At 33.7% G+C, this 19,525-nt stretch overlaps 1 protein-coding gene across 1 annotated transcript in view; it reads right to left on the bottom strand.

Moving 5' to 3' along the window:
• LOC138309810 (uncharacterized) overlaps positions 1–5,290 on the bottom strand; it is a 60,854-nt gene extending 55,564 nt beyond the window's left edge. The window contains exons 1-5 of the mRNA XM_069251032.1: positions 5,076–5,290; positions 2,982–3,187; positions 2,372–2,455; positions 1,148–1,283; positions 626–764 (exon numbers count right to left, since the gene is read on the bottom strand). Of these exons, the coding sequence (XP_069107133.1) occupies positions 626–764; positions 1,148–1,283; positions 2,372–2,455; positions 2,982–3,187; positions 5,076–5,175 (665 nt within the window). The 5' untranslated portion in view covers positions 5,176–5,290. The remainder of the gene's footprint in view (positions 1–625; positions 765–1,147; positions 1,284–2,371; positions 2,456–2,981; positions 3,188–5,075) is intronic.
• Positions 5,291–19,525: the final 14,235 nt, after the last annotated feature.

Raw genomic sequence — 19,525 nt, forward strand, 5'->3', positions numbered from 1 at the left:
ATCACCTCAAAACGTATTGAGAATAACATTTAAACAGAACATCTTTTTCTGGTATACTGTCGCACCCGATGAACTTTATTCTTGCAAAATTGATATTTAACAAAATAAGGTCACTTTGACAAAATGTTTTCCAATTAATTTTATTTTAAGGGTACGAAGTGCGAACAACTTCAGTTTGAGGCTGCCATTTTTGGTATCAATGGGGAGGGGAATCATGGGTAATTACAATGGATATAATGCTTTGAAGAAAACTCATTATATAATCGAGCGGTTTAAAAGCTCTTATGATCTGACAAACGTAATCTCTAGCCGGCAGAAGCTCAGTGTTATTCGCTTTTTCATTTGCAAGCGTTCAAGTGATTTAGACTACATTCCAATATATTCAGCTGACAAACAACGGAATATCCGTTACGGAAATAAAATTTATTGGCTTGTTGAAACGGTCTCCGTTTTTGCATATGACAGAGTTAGTTCCCTTGCGGATAGGTATCTATTGTGACGTTGTGTGCGTGAGTCACGTCGTTTTCTCCGAACAGTATGACGTTACACTCGCATCACATGACGTCACAATCAATACCTACCAGCATGGACAGATAACTCTCTAAATAGCTAAAGCTAACCTTACCTTGACCAGATGGACAGGTCCAACCAGATGACCATCTCACCAACATATGTTGTGTCTACAGCTCGTTTACGTCTGGACTTTGTTAACTGTTCTTTACCAAACGTTTGAAACTTTTTGCTGTCTTGTATTCGTTTCATCGCTGTATAAAGAAAAGTTTTATATGGCACCATACACGTTAAGACTATAAGTACTGTTAAGTTGAGCTCAATGACTGGTTTGTTCCTTATCAAAATAATATGACTGGGTAGGGTGTTCTTGTAGTGTGTTTCAGTGTGATAACACTTTAAATATGGTAAAAATACCAATGACAAGGACATACAAGACGAATATACCTTTAATGACAGATTAGGAATTTATTTTCTTTTGAAATATTGCTTGGATATACTAATCAGTAATTTAGAAAAAAAATCATAGATAGACTATGTTGTTTTGTTTTGATAGTTTTTTTGTGTCGCTTCGTGGTCATCGTAGATTACATGATAGACACCTGATAGTCATGTGACCATGTCATTATATACTTACCCGCCCCAACATCACCATGTACGTCTATGAATCTTCTGTTCCTTAAATCCAGTTTACTTATTTCATACGGCGAGTATATACCGTCACCCGAGGGCTGGATCTGGTAAGCTTCGTTATCGTGAGTAAACATCCCATACTGTAAAATGCCACATTATCGCTAAATACAGATATAACAATCCCGTATTTTAAAGAATATGTAGAATTAATGATGAAAAAAAAATGATACAAATATGGACAGACAAATTCACACCATTATCTCATAATCTTAACGTATCCACTACAGTTAAAGACAAGAGGCAAGTTTAATTATCTGGATTTTAAACATATATTATCATGCAATTTTCACTCTATAAACTGTTGTAAAACATATAATGCGTGGATGTGGATTCATATAGGTAATGATCGAGATTCATAAATTACCAAAACACAGGCGGAAATGTTGAATGGATTATCATGAAGTTTTAATGTAAAACGTTCGGGTAATATCGGAAACCCGAGTCGCATCACGTGACCGACATCGGCGATATCAGTAATGCTCGGAAAAGATCGGAATAGATCGACGCCCTCCGAGCTATTTTTAACATGTACGAACTTTGCAAACTCAGTTAACACGAAACGTTACTGAGGCGGAGAAAATATGTATAGTACTTTAAAAGTGTTTTAATATCACCAAAAGAGATGGTCATAAAACCATACAACTTGAAGTAGTTTGTCTGTTATTTAGAAAGTCTTGTTCGAAGTTTTGCGGGTGTGAAATTTTACAGTTTGCTGTTTGGAATTTATTCGCGTTATTTTTGCTAATTATCATTATAACCTTTGAGAGTTTATACGACAGTATGCTATATATAAAGATATATTTTTTTTATAAATTTAGCAAGATATTAAATTTCGCGAATTTAACAAAATTAAAGCACTACGAATTTCAACAACTATACAGTACCGTCATCAAAGTGGAAATATAACTTGCATGGACAAACATAAGCTAAGTTGTTGAAAGTAAGATTTGCTGCTGCTCGGTATTCTGAACAGAGATGTATTTAGTTGATATAACCACTCATGTGGTACAGTTTATAGGGACTTAAGTAATAAAATGTAAGACAGAAATAAAGAAAACTTATTAAAAACCACAAACAAACAAGAAAAATAAAACAACAAAAAAAACACACAAAAAAAAACAAAAAAAACCCAAACAAAACAAAACAAAAAACACATCGGTGTACTTGCCAATTCACAAGATGCCGATGTCAGATCCCTACATCGCATGGTTATGGAAGTGTCCTTGTCTATGTTGTGGTAAATAGCATGCGTCTAGAACAAAAACAACGATTAACAAACATATTTTGTATTTGCATATTACATGTTATCTGCTCTTGCAGTTAGGTATTAGGTATCGATTGTATCGTCATATGTTTAGAGAAAACAACGTGAATTTAGCTCACAACATGATGATGTCACAATTAATACATACCCTGAAAATGTTGGGAAACGAAACACATCATGTTCCAGTGCAGTTAATGGTTGATTCTGTGTCATAAGTTTTTTAATAGCTGACATAATCTAATACATTTGACATTCGTTTATTTTCATAATTTGATTTGCAATGGATTATACTGTAATATTCAGAATAAGCGAACTGTTCATTTGTCGTAATTGAATATATCTTGCGCTCGACATACTTACTTGTGTTTTATTTAATGCACCATTCTTATATGTGTCCTAATTGTACATTCATAACTGTATATATTACAAAAATTAATGGAGAGGATATCACAAAATAAAGAAATCAAAAGTAAAGCTATAAAAGCATAGATTACGAAACACGGCGAATGCGTACCATTACAGAACGATGCATCTTTGTTCGTGAAAATTTCGAATCTGATCGCTTAGTTGGTATTCTGGAAAAATCTTTGCGATATAATGGGATCTCTAATTGTTTGCCCTGTAGTAAAAAATGGAACATAAACTCCGATGGGAAAGCGAAATCGTCTGTGGAACGTTTTGGTCTTATCTGAGGGTGAAGATGATCCAATTGGATAGTTTCTGGAAAAGATAAATAGATAAACATATAAAAACATGTGTTTTTTTAACCGATTTCATATTTTCACCTGTTATACAACGCTACATTTTTTTCAGTGAAATTGCGAATATGTTTTGCAAAACTAGCTATGTATATACTTTCATCTTTTATTTTGGGCAACAAAATTGTTATCTTATTGATGTGATCAAAAATTGAAATAACTTCATTTAATTCCGTCTTTACTTGACAACATATTTTTTCATAGCAAATGTACCGCGCTAAGAGTCTGTGATGTATGTTATTTGTACTTTACTTTATTTCTTTGCATTTTGGCGATCTTACTTGTTTGATAGGTATTTGCCATATTTTGCATGATAATATAAAATTGTTTGCCATTTCAGCTCTTAATATTAAGTTATTCTTTTGACGTTTCGTTTTTAACATAACATTATTTTTGTGCACAATGAAACGTTGTGACGTTACACTGTATCTCTATCTTTGGTTCTGAACTGAATATTTTCAAAACATATAATTGCTGCTGTAACCCTTTTGTGGCTTCTTAATTTCGCGATTTCCATTTTAAAACAAGTTTGCGAAAATTAACATTCGCGGATTTAAAAACAATGACTGTAAATTCCTATCAGTATCAATAATTTAGATGTGAGTTTGCGAAGATAAATTTTCGCGAATTTACTTGAATCGCGAAATTCCCAAAAGCAAATCGCACACGAAAGAAAGTTGGTTTACAGTAATAGGTTATGTTATAAACACACACTATAATAGTGAATCAAAAGCGATACGCTGAAGGAGTTGATAACTGTGTATGCCACATGGTGAGGGGATCAAGCCATTAAGTAGATAAAGTAAATTCGAAGACGATATACATCGATACTATGTATTAAATATACATCATTTATTCACGTTTTTCATAATGTTTAAGATAACAACAGAATGGTGATAGACACACATTTACAACAACACTGCTTAACATCAAAATACAATCAATCGGTTTTTGACTAACCAGGGGGTATGAAAAGTATTAAAAAAAGGAAGAAAACTAAGCTAAAACCTTTGCTTAAAATAAAGTACATTTTGCAAATGACAAAAATATGCATTTATGAAATAAAATATGTGGATTATTTACGCTTAAAACTGTATTTCTTCTAAATATTATAATATCGAAACACTTTAGGTCTTTCAAAGGGTACTAAGTATTAAAAAGTAAAAGGAAAGCTATAGCTAGCTAAAACCTTTACATGAAATAAGCGGGTTTATGAAATCAAATAAATGGATTATTTTCGCTCAAAGGGTATTTTTTTGTTTTAAAGGGTTCTTTGAAGATTTTTGTAAAATTATGTCCCATTGCTGACTGTATAGTTGTTTTTATTCGCGGGGGTTAGATTTCGCTAATTTCGAGGTAATGTTAATTTCCACAAAATTAGATATCCGGGTATGGAATGGAAATGATGATCTGTAAAATAACTTGTATAGCTTACTTATATTAGAAATCAACATTTCTTTCGGCTAATTAGCGTTAACGACGATATCGCAATTTCTCTTTGTGAAATTAAACAATTTAGTATCATGCAGTAAATCTCAGATCTTACATTATAATACATTATATAGGTGAATAACAATGGGAAGTGGGTCATAGCGTTAAGGTTGTTCTAAATTCAATTTACAAAATTTCATTTAAACGACTTTGACACATAGCATTGTAATATTTCATATACATTTGGATTGGGTACAAGTTTTTTTTTAAACTTCTATGAAACCATCTAACTACAGAATTACAACTATAATTACTCTACGAAAATTTCAAGACCACAAAAGGGTATTTTATATAGCTATAACAAATTTTATTGCACGTATCAAATTAAACCTATTTATGCCCTCAGCAAAAAGACTTACCTAAATAAAGATCATCGTCCGAAAGTAGAATTCTCTTGCTTTCTGTTCTTTGGAAAACAAGAAGGCATCCTAATACGAAAAACAGACGGAGAACAGCCATGTCTCCTTATTTGCTAAAGCAGGTTTTCTCCTCCTCACTTTATCCTATAATGAATGTTTTTGTTGGAACTTCCAAGAAAATTAAATAGTTGCTCTAGTGTGGTGCGGTCTTCTACCCTCGGTCTGTGTAAGCTATTGACGCAAACATTTACAATTAACACTCCTGTTCTTAGTTTTAATTATGCAAGATTTAAATTCGTTATATCGTTAATTGAGAATGTGTAATGCTAATGTAGGGTAAGTTACTACACAATTAAATATAGTTGATCGTTTTTAGATAGCACCGGACTCGTATAGCCTCGAGCTGTACACGCTTGTGACGTCATTCGGTGGTTGATATGTTACCATTGTCCCACTCCTAAGAAATGTGTTGACTAGTAGAGTCCTATAGCCTTTCAGAGGTCACTACCGACGTAGTACGATGCAATTATTCTATGAAAATATTTATGCCTCAGGACTCAATCTTCATAGGAATCGCAACCGTAAATAGAATCAATTATATTATCAGTGAAATATACCACACACACTAAAAACAATTAGTTAGTATAATAATTCGACAATATCATATTTGTGTATGGTAAGAAAGCGACATTTTTTGTAATATTGAAATCCAGGCAAATATTCTAACAAAATATTCATACCTGTTCTGAATTTATAAATAAATAAAGTCATGATAATTTTTATTATCAGTGTTGATTATGCCTTATGCTGATAAATTCCAAATTCTTTTGTAAGGAGATACAACATAAATGAGTAAATATTTTTCTGTAAGATTTTAATAAAATGCAACAAAAACATAACAAACTTATGCAGTATTACAATTCAATAATTCCTTCTCTGTCTTTGAGAAATAATTATGATACAAACAAGAATGCAGATTTTAAGACATAATGTTTAGATGCTACATACATTTTATTTTTTATTTAAGTATAGATGTCGCATTATATTTTAGTTTCATCGGGTTATGAAATAAAATTGATTTACAAACTTTTGTGAAAATCCGCGTTGCGGTGATATTTATGTTTAAAATGAATTTTCCAGGCTAGTTGATAAAATATATAAGTTTACACATACGATTCCATTGATTGTCCAAGAGATTATTTATCCAAATCAAAATACAACGTCAGTGTTTCTATGGTGATGTCAAGATAACTTCTGGTTTCAGCGTCATTCTCGGGTTTTTTTCAAAGTGGTATGAAAAATAATCGGCCAGTCAGAGAAACACGTTTAATTCAAATCTAAAAATAAATATTTATATCATTGTGAAATTAAAATTGTCAAATATGTAATTGTTGTACAATATTGACACATGTATTGAATGAATAATGATTCAACATGCAAAGCTTTTAAATTTGTTCATTTGATAATTATATGGAATTGCGATTAAACATCGTAATACAATGTAAAACCGACTCTATTTAACTTTAAACTTTAAATCTATTTTGTGAATAACTAAAAGTTCCTAATAGGTCGAAAAAAATGGTTTGAATAGCCAAGTGGTCTTTTAACCAAGTGATTGTTATTGCCAAGTGGTCTTTATTACCAAATGATCGTTATTGCCAAGTGGTCTTTATAACCAAGTGATCGTTATTGCCAAGTGGTCTTTATTACCAAATGATCGTTATTGCCAAGTGGTCTTAATAACCAAGTGATCGTTATTGCCAAGTGGTCTTTATAATCAAGTGATCGTTATTGCCAAGTGATCTTTATCACCAAGTGATCGTTATTGCCAAGTGATCTTTATAAACAAGTGATTGGTATTACCAAGTGATCTTTATAACCAAATGATCGTTATTGCCAAGTGGTCTTTATAATAAAGTGATCGTTATTGCCAAGTGATCTTTATAACCAAATGATCGTTATTGCCAAGTGATCTTTATTACCAAATGATCGTTATTGCCAATTGATCTTTATTACCAAATGATCGTTATTGCCAAGTGGTCTTTATAACCAAGTGATCGTTATTGTCAAGTGGTCTTTATCACCAAGTGATCGTTATTGCCAAGTGGTCTTTATAACCAAATGATCGTTATTGCCAAGTGATCTTTATAACCAAGTGATCGTTATTGTCAAGTGGTCTTTATCACCAAGTGATCGTTATTGTCAACTGGTCTTTTTAACCAAATGATCGTTATTGCCAAGTGGTCTTTATCGCCAAGTGATTGTTATTGCCAAGTGGTCTTTATAACAAAGTGATCGTTATTGCCAACTGGTCTTTATAACCAAGTGATCGTTATTGCCAAGTGGTCTATATAATCAAGTGATTGTTATTGCCAAGTAGTCTATATAATCAAATTATCGGTATTGCAAAATTGTCTTTATAATCAAGTGATCGTAATTACAAAGTGGTCTTTATCACCAAGTGATCGGTATAGCTAAGTGGTCTTTATATGCAGGTAAATTATGTCGCACTTACATATGTAGCAGAGGTGGCTGCTAAGCAAGGTTTCAATATTACGTCGTACATGATAGTGAAAAATGAGAAGAAAAAACGATGATAAGTTATTTTATGTCAGAGTGTATGTGTACCAGTATTTATTTCTTGTATTACGCTCTTTTAGCATTTTAAAGATGCTCCATCGTCGAAAGAGCATACACGATACTCATCATTTGAACAATAATTGGTGAAATATATATATATATGTATGTCTAATTAACACAAAGTAATATAAAATTATTCATTTTGCCATTGGAGCATGCGTAATCAGTTCTTCATTCCATAGTGCTACGGAATTTTTCAGGACGCAAATAATTATTTTAACACGTTTATCTTGAAGGAGAATTAGAAGCTCACACTTTTCAATGGTGGTAATGGTGTAAAGTAAATAATTTTTTATACCTGAGGAAAAATATTAATTCGTCTGCTCCTGTATTTTTTTTTTTTTAATTGAGAAAAAAAAACTATTTGTCAGCAGTGGAGCATCTTTAAGTTACAGAACCTGTCCCGTAGACAAATGTCACTGCTTATTTCTGGTTCACATCAATATAAATAAATGCCGCACTGAGTACAACAATGTGAAATCCGTATATGCGAATGTTTATTGAATCATCTTACTGTTGTTCAGCCCTCGGGATGCCATTGTAAAATAGGTTCTCTCATACCTACGGGTGTAATACTGGCTGGTCTCTCATACCTGGCTGGTCTCATGCAATTTACTCATGTCGCCTGAGGCTGCATTACATAATATCCAATGCAATTTAGACTCGTCACGTAACGGCGTCAACACAATTTGAATTTTCTCGGTAAAATTATACTTGTTTTAGAGACTATGCTAGTTTGATAACATAATGATTTGCGTTGAAAACATCACGTAAGTTTCATACATTAAGAATTGACTTACAGTCACGTTTTTTTTTTATTGTTTTAAAATGGCACGACACCACAGCTATAAAGTTACAATAAAACGTCGAGGTATGAGAGAAAAATCACAAAATTTTGTAAAACATAGCAAACTTCGGGATTTATACTATATGTGACCCTCGGGTAGAATATCTCTATCCTTTATATCCTCGTATCAAACAGCCTTATAGCATTTATCACATAACCTGCCTGATATCCAATTTCTCATCCGTATAATATATTTGTATTTATTTTAGTGTAATATATCCTGGGACGCTTTTCATTGACAGAAAGTCAATTGTAACGTCATGAGTTGACGTCATTAAACAATAACATGACATCAGGATTAGGGGACCTCATTGGAAAATAGCGTGTAGAAGTTTAAAATTGAAAAAAAAATCTTTTTATAAAATCTCATCTTTTTCTGTTGCTATATTCTGTCTTTATTTCCGAAATGATATATAATTCTTAAATTATATCTTGAATAATGAAGGATAGGGGTAGTAGAATATCCCTATCCTTCATATCCACATATATGTGTGGCGTGAAAATTGGCTTATGCTTTGAATTTCCACAAGAAGTCACTTTCATAACACTCTAACAACTGCATTGTTCCAATATGACTATGTGTATGCTATATTTGCATATAGCCCGAGGTGGATCACGACTTATTTGCCTGTAAATGCATGTCGATAGTTTGTCTCGATTAAGTATGTCACAATAGGCAGGCGTACATGTATATTGTGATTGTTACGGATTTGCCAATATACGTAAAACGGCGCATTGTCGGTTTATATTGAATCATCTCAGCGATCAAGAATTAGATGAGACTTTGTCTTCGACAAGATATATATCTTTTTTTAATTTGTATTATGCACAAGTTTGATGGGCCTCAACTGGGCGAAAATTTGGACATGCTGTTGTTTTCTTCAGTAATGTGTTGAAGACCATAAATTTTGATGAACTGAGCTGTGAAAATTCAAAGGCATAGACCAAACAGAATGATACCTGATGAACAGTAGTTACAAGACAAATTTTACACAAGTGTTTGTAACTGTCAGTTGTGAATAAAATATTAACATCTCTTCTTGGGGAAAATGTTTTATTCATTAAATTTGGGATATATATTTTATTTATAATATTAGTATTATCATTATATATTGTCATTTATATTTAATTCAATTATTCAACTATTTGATAAAACGCAATGAAGAATTATATAAACTTTTGCAGATGAAATGTTAAGGATTCATTTTTAGCTATTGACGATACATATAGTTGGTAGTAGACTAAAGGTTACACATTGTCCACACGGTGTGAACTACGAGTGAACACGGAGTGCACAAGATTTAGACTACAGGTAGACACGGAGTGCAAAAGATTTAGACTACAGGTAGACGCGGAGTGCACAAGATTTAGACTACAGGTAGACACGGAGTGCACAAGATTAAGTCTAGTCCGCTAAACCTGCCTATATTATTAGGCTTTTTTATCTATTTTTTTTTTTTTGCCTAATATATAGTCAGCTCGCGGTACCTCTTAAAAATGTGAAATCGTAGGCCAGATTTGGCCTATGCTACGTCAGCGGCATATTTCTAATATATCGTCCATGCAATGCCGGGAAAACGTACACATAACTATTCATTGGGATCTTATGTACTCCACTGCCCCCATGTTACATCCCATTTAGAAATTAAACAACTCTGCACAATGAAATACTTCCGAGACCCTTCTATTTCACACATTTGTAATGGCCGCCGTATACACATTTAGTAGAGCAAACGGCAGCCAATCAACTTCGCTTCCGGTTTTATTTTAAAAAAAAAACACATGTAGTTGAAAGATCAACAAAATTCTACCGTGTATATGCTACATGTATATGCAACGTGAAAATCGCGAAAGTGATGCGGTACCAGCAATAGTCGTGTTCAATTTGAATATTTGACAACATGTCGTGTATGTCGACCATAATTTCACTATAAAAACTCTAACTGGCTAGCTTTTTGTTTATCTTTCAACTACACGTGGTTTTTTAAAAATAAAACCGGAAACGAAATTGATTGGCTGCCGTTTTCTCTACTAAATGTGTATACGGCGGCCATTACAAATGTGTGAAATAGAAGGGTCTCGGAAGTATTTCATTGCGCAGAGTTGTTTAATTTCTAAATGGGATGTAACATGGGGGCAGTGGAGTACATAATATCCCAATGAATAGTTATGTGTACGTTTTCCCGGCATTGCATGGACGATATATTAGAAATATGTCGCTGACGTAGCGTAGGCCAAATCTGGCCTACGATTTCACATTTTTAAAGGGACATGAACCTTAAATAAGTTGTTCTGAATGCTTAGATATGGTTTTCAGATGTTTATTGAATATTTTATTACAATGATTGGTTATCTAAAACGACAGGAAAACGTGGGGAATACCTACCTCAACAATGGTAAAAATAGACCGTCATATTCTATTTTTGGAACACAAAACGAATTGCTGGCCGAAAGCGAGGTTATAATGAACAACAAACTTGCTGACATGACAAGGAATATTTGTTTTCCACATTTTAAGATTATTTTCTAATTTACGATGGTTGACAAATGAAGTTTAAGCCATATTTGTTATAAAACAATTTGTATTTTAGCGTAAGAATTATAAGTCAAAAGCCAAACGAGACTTTTCACAGGGCACCGCGAAGCGAGGATCCTGACTTATTGCACACATGTACATCACGCAAGTATAAAGTGGGGAGTTACTCCCGTCTCTTGCATTTCAGCGATCCATTTATATTTACTTACTTTCCAAATCGCGCACGTAACTGACTCTTTACGTACACCGTTTTCTATCAGAATTCGTTTGAGTTCGCTCCACGTTTGACCCACCATTTTGTTTACATTTGTGCAGTGCATTGTGGGAGGTCACTAAAGTTCAACACTACTATATACTATCGTTACAAAATTCGACCGGGCCGGTTCAAAATACAGAAAGATGGAATTTCCATTTTAATTATTTTATTTGACACATTTGCACAAAAACTGATATATATTACTTAGTAAGGTATCTGACACGTCTTAAATATATGTTTACTCAAATTTACATGGTTTATTTAGGTTCATGTCCCTTTAAGAGGTACCGCTAGCTGACTATATATTAGGCAAAAAAAATAAATAAAAAAGCCTAATAATATAGGCAGGTTTTAAATTTAGCGGACTAGATTAAGTCTACTGGTAGACACGGAGTGCACTACGTGTGAACACGGTTTCCACTACAGGTGGACATCGTGTCCAGGAAATATGTCCAGAACTAGATGATGTGTTACAGAGATATGAGAAAAGATATATTTATTATGCAGTCTATATGGACTTTGACAGATAGAAATTTTTATTGCGATCAGTAACATAATATATATTACAACATGAAATTGCCGTGAATTACCAGAAACCATTCGTACTGTAATGGCTATTTGAAATGATACATATAAAGTAAAATGTATCAATACATATTATCATAAAGTTTAGTTTATAAATGAGGACGTTTAGTAAAAGTTTTACAGGCAAATTAAATGCGTGGCAAATCAACTGCGTACAAGTTAACGCTGTTACGGTAAACCATCATCATCATCATTTCTTTTATTCCTCAACACTGAGATACAAGGATTAAATACAATGTAAAAATATGCATTTGAAGCTATAGTAAGAAATACATGTTTAATTGTATATCTATATTATGAGGATTCTTAGCTACAAAGGGATATATTAATGGGCATAAAATGCAAAACATGTAAACATAAACAGATAAAGTCATTCATAAAATGTTTAACTATGTATGGATGGAGTATAGTTTTCAAAACGGCAAGGTGCGCGAAATAGTTTTAAGCCCTGTCAAATGTATGCGTATACATTTGCTACATAGGCCATGGGCTAGGAGGGTCCCACATGCACCCCCCCCCCCCCCAAACCTCCGAACCAATATTTTTCTGAACCCTTATGACCCACTGATCACAAATCAAAATGTTAACATTGCATAAGTTGGGATGAACTTCCGGTTATGACGTCATCAAGATGGCCGCCATCTGAAATTTCACTAAAAAATGAAAAATAGTCATAACATTGACATTTTTCAACCGAAGTAGACAAATGAGGTATCAAAATGACCACAATAGAACAACAAATACATATCAGGACCAAAAAAAAACAATATATATAGTGATTTCTACGCAGGAAATGAAAAAATCTGAATTTAAGCTCAAAAATGAAGATTTTTTAGCAAATTTTTCATATTTGGCTTGACGCAGCAAAAATGTTTCTCAACAGAAAAAAATCATTTCTAATAAGTTTTTTGACCACTTATCTATCAGTTTAAGCAACGAAAACAACAAAAACCAATGTTAACATCGTAAAAATTCCGGTTATGACGTCATCAAAATGGCTACCATATCGAAATTCACTGAAAAATGAAAAATAGTCAGAACATTGACATTTTTCGACTGAAGTAGACAAATGAGGTATCAAAATGACCACAATAGAACAACAAATACATGTCAGGACCAAATAATCCAATATATGTAGTGATTTGAACGCAGGAAATGAAAAAAAATACGATTTTAAGCTCAAAAATGGTAATTTTTCAGCAATTTTTTTTCATATTTGGCTTGACGCAGCAATATTGTTTCCCAACAACAAATTATTATTCGTAAAGCAGTTAATTGACCTCTTATCAATCAGTTAAAACAACAACAACAAAAATATATAGAAATGCAAAAGAGAATTGTTGTTATACCATCATTTGGTTTACAAAACATCACCGGATGCGGCATACGATTGTTATTTTTTTCCAAACCACTGACACTACAGTTTCCTGGTGTCTCGGAATTTCCTGAATATAACATTGGCTATTGACGATTTATATCTTAACAAATTTGAATTTAAAGTTGGCTGAATATCTAAGTAGGACTTCAAAATAATTCATTTTCATGTTCGAATTATTGTAGACTAGTAGCCTCTCAAACTGAATTATTACAGCAAAACGCCAACTAATAGCTATAGGGTATCAAATTAAAATTCTGCAAATACCATGACACTTTTCGAAACATGTTGTGTCTTTTAGAATGAACACATCTATTATTTACTTCCTGTGTATAACGTTAGGAAATATAAGATGGTTACTACAGTGTCACATATTTCTTTCACTAGTTCTTAATGATAATCATTTTCGTTGTGCGTGCTTTCTCCCCAGAGTGTCGTCTTTGACCTCGATGACCCGATGTGACATTACATTATCGGGTTACCATCGTGGTTCTAACTTGTCAACCGTCCATGATATAACATCAGAAACATCGGATTCCGGGATGTTGGAGCTCTTCCTCTTTCCTACCTAGTTTCACCTAGAATCACATATCGTATATGATGTTCCAGACTTCCCCGGCATTATGGACAAGACACCAGATCCACATTCTGCGGAGGGTTGGGTTGGTTCTCCTTAATTCGTATGAAGCACAATTCCTCATTCTTGTGAACCTCAGTAACCATAGGTGGCACAGGTGGATTCTTTGAGGTCATAGATGAGGTCTGCAGTGAAGTTTCAATCTTTGCCAAGTCTGGAAAGCACTGTAGAGAACTTTTTACTTGAGAGTCTTCAATGTTCTCTTTACGCATACACCAGATGTGACACAACCAGCACCTTCAAGGGAGTGGGAAAAGTCAGACCAATGAAAAGCATTTAACATTTATGGCCTCATTAATGACCTCGATGATATCACCTGTGCCATTTATGGTTGCACGAGGGTCCACACGATTGATGAATAGTACTTCATACGAATTATGGAGCTATGCGCTAAGGAGAACTAATGAATGTGGATCTGGTGTAATTCCCATCATGCCGGAGAAGTCTGAAACAGCATATATGTACGATATGTTAGAATCTGAAAGAGATCCCACATCTCTGAACCTGTTGTTCCTAATATGAACTCTTGCCATGGATGGGTCATAAAAGAAGACAGGCTAGAACAACACTGGCAATGTAGTGTCACATCAGCTCATCGACATCGAAGACGACGCTCTGACTTTCAACGAATTGGATACCGATATCTCGATTACTCTGATTCGGACTGCATGTGCCAGCTACCAGATATGCCGAGTCTCTTCAGTGGATAGTGCAGTGAGGCGAGAAAGCACGCGCAATGATAATGGTTATCATTGAGAACCAGTGAAAGACATATGTGACACTGTAGTAACCATCCTACATTTTGCTTATGCTATGCATAGAAAATAAACAATGAATCTGCTCATTTTCAAAGACACAAACGTTTTGGAAACTGTTAATGATATTAACGGAAACACAAGCTTAGCTTAGGTTACATTTGTTACGCTATCATTAGGCGTTGTGCTATAATAATTATTTTTGAGGCGCTGCTAATCTACACAATTGAGGGTATAACAATAATTCTTTTTTGCATTCCTGTATATTTTTGTTGTTGTTGTTGTTGTTTTTACTGATTGATAGGAGTTTAAATAACTGATTACGAGTAATAATTTGTTGTTGGGAAACATTTTTGCTGCGTCAAGCCAAGTATGAAAAATTTGCTGAAAAAAACCATTTTTGAGCTTAAAATCTTATTTTTTTCATATCTTGCGTACAAATCACTACATATATTGATTATTTGGCCTTGATATGTATTTGTTGTTCTATTGTGGTCATTTTGATACCTCATGTCTACTTCAGTTGAAAAAAATATCAGTGTTATAACTATTTTGCATTTTTCAGTGAAATTCGAGATGGTGGCCATTTTGATGACGTCATAACCGGAATTTATACGATGTTAACATTGATTTTTGTTGTTTTTGTTGCTTAAACTGATTGATAAGTGGTCAAAAAACTTATTAGAAATAATAGTTTGCTGTTGGGAAACATTTTTGCTGCGTCAAGCTAAATATGAAAAAAATTGCTGAAAAATCACCATTTTTGAGCTTAAAATCAGATTTTTTTCATTTCCTGCGTAGAAATCACTACATATATTGGATGTTTTGGTCCTGATATGTATTTGTTGTTCTATTGTGGTCATTTTGATACCTCATTTGTCTACTTCGGTTGAAAAATGTCAATGTTATGACTATTTTTCAATTTTTAGTCAAATTCGAGATGGCGGCCATCTTGATGACGTCATAACCGGAAGTTCATCCCAACTTATGCAATGTTAACATTTTGATTTGTGATCAGTGGGTCATAAGGGTTCAGAAAAATATTGGTTCGGAGGTTTGGGGGGGGGGGTGCATGTGGGACCCTCCTAGCCCATGGCCTAACATGGAACCTAGCGCGTTGCAAAGCATCGGAAATATGAGAAATCGTCCATAGACGTTAAAAGTCGGCATTAAAGTTACATTTTTGCCTTGTTTGCATGACACAGAAGATACCTAATCCACCTCAATGCTGTGAAGCTCTGTTTGCGAGTGAAATAATAAAATCAAACACTTATATGGCGGAAATTGGCACACTTAAAGTGGCCTTTATGATTTATTTTTCATTAAGATATGTTTTTTTTTTAAATTCCAGAATACTTATTAGAAAATACATGATGTGGACCGCAAAGGTAAGCGGCCAAATTAAGCTTTACATACATTAACATGTAATTATAAAAATGTGAGTACGAATTAAAAGAAATGTCAAGGTGAACAGGTATAAATTTTGACAGCGGGTGGGAAAGGGAAGGGATTTTCATTTTAGGTGGTACTGCACGTGCAGATGTGTTACACTTTCGCTCTCAGTTTGAAGCAATTAAAATTTAATTTTAACTACTAATTAGAAATTATAACAATTCTTTTCCTTAAATCAATATGGCGTCGTCAAGATGGGTTCTCAGGAGGAAATGTGCTGTGGGGTTCGAGGGATGCTGAACAGGGGCCAAACTTTATCCTGCGTTGACCAATGACATTTGACCTCTCGCATATGCCCGGATGTACAGTGTCCCTTATCAGGGAATGTGCGGAGCTTACTGATCTATATATATATACATGTATGACGTCACTATCATGTTTCATAACAAGACAAACAACATAATAAAACACATATAAAATTAACAATTCAATAAAATTATGCAATCTTTACAAATAATTTGTTTGTTCACAAACTTTTATTTTTATCGTGTCATCCGATTTTGATGAACGGCTTGCCTTATGCAAGCAATAGTTTAGTATCGAGCATATGGCTGCTCGCGAGCATCAACACTGATCAAAGGACCGATCGCTAAAATGTAAGTCACATGCCTAATAATAAATTAAACTGACAAGTCGGTCAAGATAAATCCAACTTCTGCCAATTTAAACTGTATATACATAGTTGTTGATTAGATTCTGTATTTGTCACAATTATATAATTGTATATTGTACACTTAAAATATGCCTTCTCGAAAGGTAGACCGCTAGTCTACGACTGCACTTGCCATGCCTCATACTGTTCCATCAACTACACGGGTATGATAGTTTAAATTACGTACCCACCATTGGTCAGACTTGGGCTTGGGGCCTTCATTTGACCCCTTCAATACGTTCAGTCAGGTGTATCACAGACTAATAACACCTGTATACGTACCTTACCCCAACCCCAGGAGGTCCATTTACAGCATGCTGTACTTATATAATTAGGTGGCAGCCTCTCTACATACACTGTACTCATCACACAAATACGTACAGTTATACAACAATGCTAGTCAATAGGAATATCCATTTTAACTGGTTGTTGCATTTTAATTAATTTGATAAAGAAGCTAAACATATGAAAATTAAATAATAATAAAAAAATCAGGTGTATAATCAACAAAAACACGTATTTCTAGAATATTGGAATATCTGATTTCATCCCGTTGCTTTTTATTAATTTTTTTTGACACTGGCTTTATACATATATCAGAAACCTGATTATTCTGACTATGTTTTTAAAATACCATATTATAATGTTGAATAAGTACCTTATCTAAATTAATTTTGATCATGTATATCAAGGATTTATATATACGTCCTTGTGTATATATACATTTATTATTGGTAAATGCATGATTGCGACAGACATGCTTGATTTACGCAAAGTATATATATAGCTACCGTCAGCTCCACTTCACGTCTGCCTGTCATGACAATAATTGAGGTGTATCGATATCCAGCATCACTTACCTGTACTATGTTTTGCCAGCTAGTTTTTACCTCATCCCAATCTACAGGATACGGTGTACATGTTTACTCAGGCTCCCCAGCATGCATGTGTATCAATTATGAATAGTACTTATGTGTTTCACAATCATCAACACAGAAGGCTACGACTCTGCCCTCTGGCCATCTATCGATGGTCACCTTGATCATCATGATCAGATACATGTACCTGTATAACTGGATACTGTGGCTTACCTGTATGTTTGACAAGTTATTATAATTATTGGACCATGACGCAATATACCGTCAAGATAACTTGCGGGGTAGGGATCAGAAACATATTGTGTTTACTATTAATTAAGAATAAAAACAAGCTGAATTCGGTACTTAGGTAGACTAACTAGCCTGCAATAAGTGGAAGACGTCACATAGTTAGAAGTAGATTTACATATATGTAATTCTGCACGATCGTTTATAGACATTCAGTGTTTAATATAGGATACTCAATTAAGCTAATTTTACACACACTACTTTTAGAACTAAAAATAGCAAAGAAATTTAATACAAGTGTATATATGAAATACGATTTGCAAGGGTATAGCTAGATAACTGATTGAAATGTATCAAATCTTTTTATTTAAAAATTATGTATTAACTGAAACATATATATTATATATATTTCTGGTATTAATCGGTATATGATTGTATTACTGATAGCTTAATATTTATTTGATAATAAGTTATTATCAAATAAAAAGTGTCTCGAAAGCACAACAGGACTATTTTTGCTGCAATTTCACAGTTATTTTTTTTCTTGTGAAAATGCTTGTATTTCATGTAAATGATATATATATTAAATGCAATCTACCCATAAAATATTGACTTTTGAAAACGCAACATATTCTAGATATGAAATAGAAACTAATGATATGAAATTAAATAGACATATACTTAATAAATATAAATTAACCTTCGTTGCTTTTGCAATGAAAAGGTCTTATTTATGAAGAATCTATAGCAGAGATGTATTTACTAAGAAAAATATCGCATAGTTTTATAAACTGTACACTAATTGTAGATGTTGTAATTAAAAAATAAACACTGAAAAAAAATATAATTATGTATTATTTCAAAGTGAAGATGTATTCCTCCCCCGATCCCTAACTGTAACTCATCGCCTTGTCTGTCTAGTGATATATATATATATAGGTCTAAATCTATCTGGACACCATATGCATGTCCACCTGTAGTGGACATCGTGTTCACACGTAGTGCACTCCGTGTCTACCTGTAGTCTAAATCTTGTGTCCTCCGTGTCTACCTGTAGTCTAAATCTTGTGCACTCCATGTCTACCTGTAGTCTAAATCTTATGCACTCCGTGTCTACCTGTAGTTTAAATCTTGTGTACTCCGTGTCTACCTGTAGTCTAAACCTCGTGCACTCCGTGTGCACAAGGTGCACTCCGTGTGCTCAAGGGTGTAACCTTTAGTCTACTACCAACTGTAGTTTGGCATCGTAAGTTTTTCTTTAGGTAACATATACTCACAGTGTATGAACGGAAGTGTATAGTATAATCATTAGTTGCTTTTTGTATCGTTACTTGTGAGTATCGAAGCGGGATGAATGAAAACAGACATGGTATACAGGTCGGTAAAACACCAAATATCGGCATTATTCGTAACTACAAATATGTTTAGCATTATAGACGTCCTCATAACATGTATATTAACAAATTCATGAATACGATTTTGAAAATAACGTTAGCAATAGATAAGAATCGAAGTGTAATCACCGAATTACGATCAAAACTGCGATGTGTTTTCGGAGAAAATTGCGTTTTCCCCCGTTTTTCCTAAAATATATGTTATAATTGTAACT

Source organism: Argopecten irradians, chromosome 15, assembly GCF_041381155.1.
Source record: "Argopecten irradians isolate NY chromosome 15, Ai_NY, whole genome shotgun sequence".
Taxonomy (NCBI): domain Eukaryota; kingdom Metazoa; phylum Mollusca; class Bivalvia; order Pectinida; family Pectinidae; genus Argopecten; species Argopecten irradians.